Source organism: Ruditapes philippinarum, unplaced genomic scaffold, assembly GCF_026571515.1.
Source record: "Ruditapes philippinarum isolate M1 unplaced genomic scaffold, ASM2657151v2 ctg753_1_1_1_1, whole genome shotgun sequence".
In the NCBI taxonomy this organism is placed as follows: Eukaryota; Metazoa; Mollusca; class Bivalvia; order Venerida; family Veneridae; genus Ruditapes; species Ruditapes philippinarum.
The window spans coordinates 202,872-213,810 of record NW_026854157.1 but is presented as its reverse complement, the minus strand read 5'-3'; the positions used below and the strand labels follow the sequence as shown (position 1 = coordinate 213,810).

The 10,939-nt window shown below is 30.5% G+C and overlaps 1 protein-coding gene across 2 annotated transcripts; it reads left to right on the top strand.

The window, feature by feature from the left end:
- The first annotated feature begins 3,725 nt into the window (after positions 1-3,725).
- On the top strand, positions 3,726-10,211 carry LOC132739185 (uveal autoantigen with coiled-coil domains and ankyrin repeats-like). Of its 2 annotated transcripts, none has more exons than XM_060726850.1 (8): positions 3,726-4,139; positions 4,553-4,763; positions 5,239-6,770; positions 7,100-7,298; positions 7,513-7,593; positions 7,834-7,923; positions 8,451-8,555; positions 8,886-10,211. In XM_060726850.1, exons 2-8 carry the CDS (start codon positions 4,638-4,640, stop codon positions 9,078-9,080), a joined length of 2,328 nt encoding a protein of 775 aa, XP_060582833.1. In that variant the 5' UTR covers positions 3,726-4,139; positions 4,553-4,637; the 3' UTR covers positions 9,081-10,211. The 2 variants fall into 2 exon arrangements, with proteins under 2 accessions (XP_060582833.1, XP_060582834.1); XM_060726851.1 differs by lacking the exon at positions 3,726-4,139 and adding an exon at positions 4,170-4,267.
- Positions 10,212-10,939: the final 728 nt, after the last annotated feature.

The following is a 10,939-nucleotide window of genomic DNA, read 5'->3' as shown; positions in this document are numbered from 1 at the left end:
TCGTATTACTAAACAAAATGTAAAATATTTATACAAACATAGTCATTGCTAATGATAGAGAAAAGTCTGTTACAAAGGAACTTACGCTTGCTAAGCAAATAATGAAGAAAGGCGAAAACCTCATAGTTATGTATTAAACGAATCATATAGCTGCCGACAATATCGAAGTTTTCAGCTTTGTGAAGATATAAACAAATATATGTGGACGTATGCTTTCCTTTATTTTTTTTTAATTATTAGCGAATTCACGACGTTCAAGACAAGAAAGTATCTGATTTGTATCGTTGTTTTCGTTTAAAAGATCTTATAGAAAGAAAGGAAAATCTAAAATTGGCAGTAGTTTTGAACACATTTGTCGCAGCATCGTGTAAGGTACATGATAAAAATCGGCAATTTTTAAGTGATATTTTGATAGTTTCTTTGTTGTTGTTGCGTTTAAGATAAATGGAAGTATAATCAACCTTTTTCAAGAGACATTTTAAACTCTATATTGATTAATCTGTACTATATTCTGGATATTAATACAAAAAAAAATTACAAAAGTTTACCATTTTCTTTGAAAAATATTGAAAATTGAAGTATAAATTTTGCAAAACAATAACAAAGAATATGTTTTCATTATCTGAAGAAAAGTTTTGCTAGTTTCATATTTTCTTAGTTGAAAAGAAATAAATAAGAATCATAGTTTTGTAATAACTACAAATAAAACCAATGACAAATGTCTATGAAAAGGTTTTTGGTACATTGAGGTACTTGTTGTTTAACATAAAAAAAAAGAGGGTTGGGTAAAAAAAAAACCTGTTCGATTTTGTAATAAAATTGGGGCATCAAATTATTATTTAATAAATAAATAATTACCTTGATACAAATCTAAATATTTGTAGAAATATACAGAAATTTTACCATGCCGATTTCAAATCATAATGATCATTTTAAATTATATCTTTATCCAATTTCACACAACTCATTGTAAAAATCGTGCATAAAACTTTTTTTCTTAATTTCAGATTTTATGTAAAAAATAAGAAAAACAATCAAAATCTTGCCAAGCAAAAATAAGAACAAAAGACAAAAATTGAAAAATAGCCTCTTCTGGGGTTTGAACTTGCGTCCTATCGAAACTATGTGTCCTCTCTGAAAATAAATACTCTTCAGAAAGGAGATTCTGCATTAGGCATCTCATACCTTAAATAATGCTGACGAAAATTAAATAAATAGCGTATGCATAGCTCAGTTAGTAAATATAACAATTAAAGAGATATCTCAATTAAAGTGGAATGCGACAAAATCAATACATTCAAATATAGACAGAATAGTAAATTGTGACTTTTACAAATAATTTACAATACTTGGATTTAAACGGTTTAAACGTAATCTTAGATCTGTTTATTTCAACTGATATTAAATTAAGACAAACAGACGTCTACTCTATTGTGGTAGATACAATGTTATCTCAACCATTTTTCGTCATTGATACGTGGAAGTTATTTACAACTCGGATAACTTTGAGTATAGAAAATAGATTGTGTACCATTAATTTTCAATACGCCAAACATTCCACTTTTGACCAATCTTGAATACAATTATTCCAAAATGTGTTATAGGTGTACCTTCAGTTGTTTTAGATAAACATGTGAACGAAGCCCTATGTTTACCTAATTGAATCGAATAATATATCAAGAGCTTACAAGGACGTACCAGTAAAAAGGTTGATTATTCAGACAAGAGCTTTCAAGAGGCTTATATTATTATGGGCTTATATTATTATGGGAAACTAACGCATACATTGCATTGCCATAACTATTTGGTAAGCAGTTAAAGGAAGGGAGGTAATAAGCTGTTATATGGAAAGCTACGAAGAGTGTAAAAAACATCAAATTACATAAGGAAGTTGAGTACGACTAAAAACTGCTGTTTTACAAATTATAAATTTACAAATCAAACTTCTATTGTAGCATCCAGCAAATTATTTACATACTGTAAGTTCAGACTAGAACAAATATTTTTTTGCTGATTTACTTCATTAATAAGAAAAGGTTCAAGTTCGATTATTTTATTTCTTTTTTCTGTTTAGCTAATAAGAAAAGGCTATGGTAAAAAGAAAACACACGCGTGACAATGTGCTGACAGCTGTAAAGCATATATTTTATACTTGGGGTTATACTTGGACGATTTCCTGTACTTTTCTGTGGATACATTTTGCATTTAATGTATACTAGAATAAAAGAAAATTTCTCTGTCGTTATAAATACTGTCAAATAAATCCTTTTGGCAATTAGTCTATTTACAAGATGCATTAGTACCTAAATTATTTGCTGGTCCATTCGTTACATCTTATCAATTTTCTCTTTATAGTAAGTAAGTAAAAAAGACTGACCGTACATAAATATTGGTATCAAATGAATATATGACTTTGCATTAAAAATCGTTGTCTCATGTCATATAAAAATTTATTTTTGAGTACAAATGTAGTTTATTTATATACCGTGGAATATTGCAGAACCGAGGAGTTCGCGCTGAACATTTTCGGCCTTAAAGGTATATTTTTAGAGTCAAAAGATGGAACGTCAGGTGGATACGAAGGATTTTGTAAGCACAACGACTTTTTCTGCTTCAGAAAGTATTGTACTATAGACCAATGTGTTTAGTTTCCCAAGCACATTTGTCTCGAAAAGATTCACAATTATTATACATTTTTACAGATTTCCCTTTGGGACCAGCAAACGGAATGTTGGGACCCTTAACTATCTTCTTTATATTGAAGGTCCTTCTTTCAATGCATTATTTTTTGCCAAATTTTGTACGCCAAATCTTGTTTTGGTGTCTTTGTTTAGGCTTATAAAAAGGAGCACATGTTTCGTCACCAGGTAGGCCGTGTATTGTAACTTTGATACTGTTAAAGCAACAGCTTAGCGCATTGCACATGAGCCTTTTCTGCTCTTATGTCATCAAATGGGAAATCAACTAGCACGGATCTTTCTCATTTCAAATTACGTTTGAAAATGGTATCAGCTGCTCCAAATGAGATTCCAAATATGGTGTATTTTGCATTAGTATTTACGTTTATGTTTTATAAATGTTTTATTTATGTTTTAGGCCGACGGGCCTGTGGTGCATTTCCAGTATTTAAGTTTATTTAGCAACGGATAATTGATGTAAACGACATTTCATTTTGGTCATATATATAACAGATTTCATACAAAAATGTGTTTAAACCCTATTCCAAGGATACAACGATTCTTAATATAAGACCGTATTTCAATGACATACACTTCTACTCTCTTTGCGAGCTATGAACACAGCTAAAGTGAATATATTTTAGTGAATGCGGTATCAATGTAAAGCTACCATGTATATTTACCATATAACCTTCATTCCATCGTGTTTCCGCATATTGTACAATATAATGTTCCAGATGCATTTATATTTGGAAATCCTTCGCAAGCAAACAATTTCATTTTGAATAATTTATAACCTTTTAAAGTAGAGTTACAGAATTCGGCTTTTATAACAATGCATATCATAAAAGGTAAATTTGATATTACATTCCTTTTGACAAAATTATAGAATTCCACCAGCCAATAGGATGGTCATCGGATCTGTAATCAAGGGGTCGCTGGTTTTCTATGACAGTTGTTATCGGACATTGAGTTTTATGGTCGTTTGTCTTTCGCCTCTGATTCAGAATTCATGTGGGATAGGAAGTCAGCCACTTGCTGTGATATTTGTTATTACTGGTTATGTTATCAATTAGTTATCCAAGAAAGTCGGATATGTGGATCAATCACCCACATGAGTATAAAAATGGTATATCGACGTAAAAATAAAAGTAACTATAAGAATGTGACAGGTTATCAGAACAGTTCCTTCGCTAGTGTATTAGCAGTTTATTGAAGTATCTTACATTACTTGTACACCTTATAAACATAGATTACTAAAATTATAGAAGACACCTATAATTTGTTAACTTTGACAGATATTACACCCAACGCCGTATAGAAATCGATTAAATCGATTAAATACACAGTGAATGTCTGCATAAACAACGAGTACCTTACAATCAATAAATTAGTTGGAAAAGGAAGTTAATTAACATTGCCGTGAATTTCGAAAAATATCAAGGTGCAATTATGTAAATTGTAAGTACATTTTAACATATGTCAGCAAATTTCAAATATTCTTCCATGTTTTAAGAAATAAACTTTATTTAGTTCGTTTAAACATATGCCCGCGTTATATATCAAATCTGGGATATTTAAGCAACAACGTACGTTAAAGCTGAATTAACATTTATTCCGTTGTGTTTGTTATTGGATTACAATGCATTTCAAATTTTTGATAATGCCTTTTAAACAGTTATTTTATTGTTTACTTATACAATGAATTTAGAATTCAATGGATTTAATGGTAATTTGGTATTACAATCGCTACACTAGTATGTCGACTGGATCGTATTCAGGGAATGAACTAATATTCAATCAATTTATTAACGCATAGTAAAACATTTTGAATAATTTACTTTTAATTTCTGGTTATATGATTAATATTTCAGACGATAGAGGTATGAACGAAAGCAAACTTGTATAAGTTAAGCAATACTACTTGCTTACGGGAATAAGTTGTTGGTCAAAATTAATATGGATTTCCATAGACCACTTGAGTATGGGAATGGGCGAATAAGAACTGTTTCTAGAAGAAGTCAAGGGCTAACAGAGCAAGGCATTTCTTATACAGTTCACCACTATGAAAGAGGTGTAAAAGAGGTACGTGTAGATTTGTAGATTGATTTTTGTCTTAAATGTAGCTCGTCTTTTTTGTCTAAAACTGCATATTAATTAAACTGATTAAACAAAATAATTATTAGATTTCATTATTATCATAAGTATAATCATCAATTCAATTATTGTGTAATTTAATCATGAATATTTTCTTTTAGTAGATTATTTGTCGTTTTACATGTTCTTTTAGTGTTGATGATGTTTTATGAACCTGGAAAGTGTAGTTGTCAACGTAAGTGCGCGCTTCATTTTTGTCTGATCTGCTTTAGTGGAATCTTACAAATATGTATCTTTTACTCATAAGCATAGACAGCAGATACTAAATACATGTATAGGCAATTAACGCGAACGCCGAACCTCCGTTTTTCCAGCAACAAAGGCCATTAATTTCTTGAGTCCGAAAAACATTTAAAAACTATATATAATAATATAATGTGTGAAACATTTTTATGAATTATAGTACAAAGAAAAGATAACTCTGCTGAGACGAAAATGTGAAGAGCTTATACCACTGCTGAAGCGAAAAGTGAGGGATATTGAAAATGAAGTATTTGAGAGCGATATATACTATCCGCACCAAGAGAACAAATTAGTTCGTCATGACGACTTTGAATTCGAAGGGTTCGGCTTTTATAATCATGGTAAAAGAACTCCAAGAAATTTGATGTCGGACTTTGATGAATGGTTATCATTAGGATTTGAGCTATTTGAAGTAGATACATATGAGCTATTACACCAATTGAAAACTCAGTGTAAACGTAATGAAGAAGAAATATCACTTCTTAAAGGCGAGGAAGACAAGAAACAGAAAATGATAAGTCACTTAAATGGTCATATCGAAATAATCGGGAGGGATTTAGAAAAATCAAAATTGAAAAACGAAAATCTCCGGCTAAAAATCAAAAGAATCCAAGATCAAGTAAGGGCAACACTTGATGAAAGGGATCAGTTAAAGGAAAGAAATGCAAATCTTAAAAGAAAAGTGGCAGGTAGGTTTGATTTTCATACCCATTCGGCAATTAAAGGGAAAACTCAATTAAATCATAACACAGAAATGAACATATCTGACAGGGAGATATTATTAAGAAAAAGAATTGATTCTGAAATTGAACGCCGTAGAGTGAAAGAAAACCAGTTATCCCAAGAAAAAATGAAAGTTTGTAATTTTCGGAGAGAGCAACAAAAGATGAAAACTGAATATGAAAGAGCTTTGTCATCACTAAAAAAAGAAAAGCTCGATCTTGAAAATAGTATCAGAGTATACACTGAAAAAAATGAAGCTCTTGAAAGGAAATTTAATAGATATAAAAATACTTCACCTGGTAACAAGTCTGCATCAACTGACAAACGGAAGACACGTGCCATTTTAGTAAATGACAACGCACACAAAAAATCGTTGAAAGCTGCATATAAAGATAGAAATGAGGGTGAAAATGTAAATTACACATTGAGACAGAAGGCTGAGTGTCATGGAAAAACTACACAAATATCTGAACTTGAGCAAAGACTGCAAGAAACATCACGGACGTTAGAAAATAAAAATAGCGACTTAATGGCTTTAAAATCGGAGTTGGCTCAATTTAAGAAACATATTGAAAGTTACAAAATTAAAAACAATGAACTGAATAAAAGGTGTGAAAAATTACAGAAAAAGATCAAAGATGGAGAAAAACTGCAAATGCAAATCTATGAACAGGCTGAGGTACAACAAGGAGTTTTAAGGCAAGTAAGCAAAAGAGAAAGTAAACTAATTAAGGAAAACGAAATGCAAAAGAAAAAGATTCAGCAGTTACAAAATGAACAGCACCTAAGGAAAGAACAAACTATTAATCCTGAAAAATATAGGCAAAGCAGGAAGATTGGGAACACTACAGATGAAGAAAAGGCTGAAATGGACCTGAGGAAGAAAATGGCAAGATTGAAGGAGGAACTTGAACATGCATTACGAAAACTACAAGAAACTGAAATTGAACTCGCTGAAACAAAAACGAGGTAAACAGTTTTGCAAAATAAATCTAAAAAACATAAAATAAAATTGATATTGTGTATTGAAAAGGCAAGTCTATTTATAAGTTCTACGTGATAAAACAGCTCTGATTTGCATATGTCGATATCTTTTATTAAATAACAATCCAACAATTGGACGGAATTTCTTTTTTATTACTACTATTATTATTATGATTATGATTATGATTATTATTATTATTATTATTATAGCCAGTAGTTGCAAAGACGTAGCGCGGAAACGATTGTTGTTCTACATGTATACTACATAACTAATCAAGGGCAATAACTCTGTTGCTGCTTTTTATTTTGTAAAGACTGAGTAAAACAATGGGCGATAGATTAACAGACAATAATCCCAACATCGCCGATCTAAGTGACAGAAATCGGCCGACAAAACTGGCTGAGAAGTTTGCTGAGCTGTATGACAATCAATGGACAGATGCATTTGACGTTTTAGAAAAACATTATCAAAACGAAGAATATGTTATTGAAGCATTGCTGCAGATTTTGCAGGTAGCGATTAGTAAATAGTAAAGGATAGGCATGTGAATAAAGTTTGAGTTGATATAATTATACTTCAAAACATTTATCATAAATATTATAATGTTTCTTTTGTGTTTACAGAATGAGTATTTATAAGTAACTGTGTTATGTGATTCTAAAATTGAATTTTTCAAATGTTTCACTTTTAATTTGTTAAAACATGTCAATTTTTTGTCTACCACAGGATATTATGACATTTTGTTGGGAAAAGGCAAACACACAAATGAAGAACTTGGGCTTAGAGCTCAAACTGGCCGGCAGAGATGTATGTAATTATCTTAATAAATATGAAAATAATACCATTTATCATTCTTATGCGTATTTAATAGCTATTAACAAACTTTGTAAAATATGCTTTTTTTGTTGTTGTTGTTGTTGTTGTTGTTGTTCTCTTTCATAATTATGATTACACTTATACAGTCATATTTCGTGTCGAGAACGACTTGTCTATATAATTACTAAGTTACAATATATTTTAAAATAAAAAAACACTGTTTTCCCCCAGGACAAAGGAGATATAACAGTCGATGTGCGAAAACTTCTGAAGGAGTGTAGAAAGGTCGTTGGATTGACTACCGTGGGAAATTTGCAAAGGGTAAAGTTGCAGAGACTAATCTGCATTTAATTATTATCCTGCAGTTTTATATTCTTGAAACAAATGCTTAAATCTAAATCATACGAATTTGCTCACAACTCAACAACCACTAAATAAATATGTTCATGTAATGAAAATCACTGAAAAGCACTGCTTGTATCATTTTTATATTTAGATGTAGTTTAAAGGTTCTGATCCGACCGAGTATTGCCAGTAAGAAGAGAATTATCCTGCTCCATTAGTTTACATTTAAGGTTCCTCTCGTTGCATTATTTAAGACACGGATGAGCACTCGAGTATATCCACCACTCGTCCATGGCCTAGCTTTATAGTTTTCCTATCAGCAATAAACAATAGTACTCACGGAATTTGAAAAACCCGTCGTCATGAAACTAGTAGTGAGTGAAAGTTAAGTACATGTATATTAGTAAATATTCTGCTAAAGAGGTATAAAATAAACAATTGTGAAGCGGATTATTATGTCAATTCTTAATAAAGAATTATATGTGAGGCAATTATTTTATCAGATGTACCAGTCGCATCTAGAACAATGTCCAAATAAACAAGTAAAGGCAGCTCTTAAAGTCGGTAAATTCACAGCAGAATGTGTGGAGATATGTTGGTTTATGGTGGTAAGTAATTATGTATTTGTACAACCAGAATGAAAAATACTGTTTGCATTTGTATTATTCGTGAATTTAAAAGGTCCTTTCAAATGATTTCTCAGTAACACACTGAATTTTTAATTCCATAAACACCATAAAATTTGAAAACAATTATTGTCTACATAAATAATATTTCATTTTATATTAATATTTGCCATGATTTTTATTTGATCAGATGTGAAGTTTGAGTACACTTTTCGTTTTGATATTAAATCTAGATGGTGCAATAAAAATACTATATGCACGACATAATTCTGTATTATAATCTTTATTTTTTTTATTTTCTCAAAACTACAGATACAAGACCCACCTGTTGTCTTTGCTCCTTTGCTTAGTAGGGGTGAAAATTTTAACAACGACTACTACAAACCGTACACAATCAGTGGACCAAAAGTTGATTACGCTGTGTGGCCTCCCCTTTTATTACACGAAGGTGGTCCGATACTTGCAAAAGGTGTGGCACAGGGTTGTGGCAAGAAAGCTGCTTCATGAATTTGTATGACAGCTTAACAGTTTTTTTTAAAGATCTTTTTCGTATTTCGTTTATATTTTATTAGTTATGTTTGATATTCACAAATATCGCCAATCGTACTACTCATGACCTCAATGGAGGGGTTATATTTCTATTTTTCTGAATAGTTAGTCATCATCGTTTTCTTTATTGTAGCGTTTATATTTGGTATATTCTGCGGTATGTTTTTTATCTATTTATCTATTTTATAAAAATAAATTATCATATTTATACATCTATTATCCATGCGTATATGAGAATACCTTCTCACATATTATCGGATAATTGTGTATTTTACAAATTGCTTCGAGTATCACACAAACTATGTTATTTGTACAAATCAAAGAAAAAAGCGTTGATTAGGTTTGTCGAATTGCAGAATTTTAAAGTCGAAGAGTGAACATCCGCTGTCAGTTATCTACAAAATTAATGTAGATTTATTTTAATACCGGTATCTTTGGACTTAATTAGAATAAGAGAAAAAGCGCAACGTATTGTATGCGTATTTTAATAAATGTTTACAGTTTTGTAACAGTAAGTAATAGTTGGAATATATATTCCACTTGTCTTAAGAATTGTCTTTTTATATTTTGTATCTATTGTTCTTATATTTAAGCCTGCATCTTATAGTTTTTTATCCTTTTAGGTGTTGTTCATTTATTAAACGGAATAATTTGCGTGTGCATAAACATAATCTGTCTTTTTCATTAATAGTTTTTATTGTTACAAAGGTTAATGGAGTTGAATAACCCCTATATAATTAGTTCATAATTATTCAAGTTAAAAGTCGCATCCACGCATTCTCGCAGTAATGCCGTAAATAGTGTTTGTTCGATACTAAAATACCTTACAAAACAGTGGCAAAAAATATTTTGTTTATTGAAACCATTGAACAAATAAGATTTGATTAACTATATTAGTATTACTGATGCAGATTTTGCTATGATTTGTATTGTTTATCACACCATTATATCAATGCGTATCCCAATATTGTGTATCTATTAGGTTTATTATGAAACATTTATGGAATGATTGAAACCTGTTATTCTTTACAATTTAACTGAAAGGTATGTTATTTTCAATAAAAACGTGATTTCTGCAATTGTGTTGTTGTTGTTGCTTATACTTAGTAAATAACAACACTCATATCAGTTACCATTAACGTCATGTTTTTCTTTGTAATACTTGGTTTTAAGGTAAAAACGTATTCTTTGGTAATTTTTTATACTAAACTGTAAAGTGAGTGTTTTTCTTTTATAACAGGAGGAAACGGGAGACAATTAAGCAATTGATTCCTACTTGTTTTTGATTTCGTTTGCTCGAAGAACACCTTAAACTTTATACATGTAAATATCACAAACTATTTAAGTTGGTTTAAACATTGCCCGATATAAATTTGGGACACTCTACAGCTCATTGTTAGTAACACAGATTCAATTCGTGTATACTGAAGTAATGAAACAGAGTCATTCCATCAGCATATAATAGTTCACAGGTTAATTATACCAACATAACCTTACATAACCTTACATAGTATAACAAGCTATGTAATTTCTAGTAGACAATTGATAATTTACATTGGATTGTAATACTAAATTTTACTGGCAAACATTTGTTACTATTTTGCATACACGATGACAGTATAAAATGTTGTGATAAGATTTTTTTCAAAATGTATGTGTGTTAGGAGGTCAAATAAGAATGGAGGGATATCAATAATTTTTGAAACATTGCTTTGGACGTAGAAAATCAATTAATTATATGTTTTTAATTATTTTGACTTTACAACAGTTGCTTTTAGTAGCTATTAGGAGAACTTTAACGGCGGAATCATGGTGAA

Excerpts from the sequence above, each read along its gene's own strand:
- LOC132739185 (XM_060726850.1), top strand. The coding sequence starts at position 4,638 with ATGGATTTCCATAGACCACTTGAGTATGGGAATGGGCGAATAAGAACT. Across the intron at positions 4,764-5,238 it reads ATGAAAGAGGTGTAAAAGAG|TACAAAGAAAAGATAACTCT; the intron begins GTACGTGTAGAT and ends TATGAATTATAG. Across the intron at positions 6,771-7,099 it reads CTCGCTGAAACAAAAACGAG|ACTGAGTAAAACAATGGGCG; the intron begins GTAAACAGTTTT and ends TATTTTGTAAAG.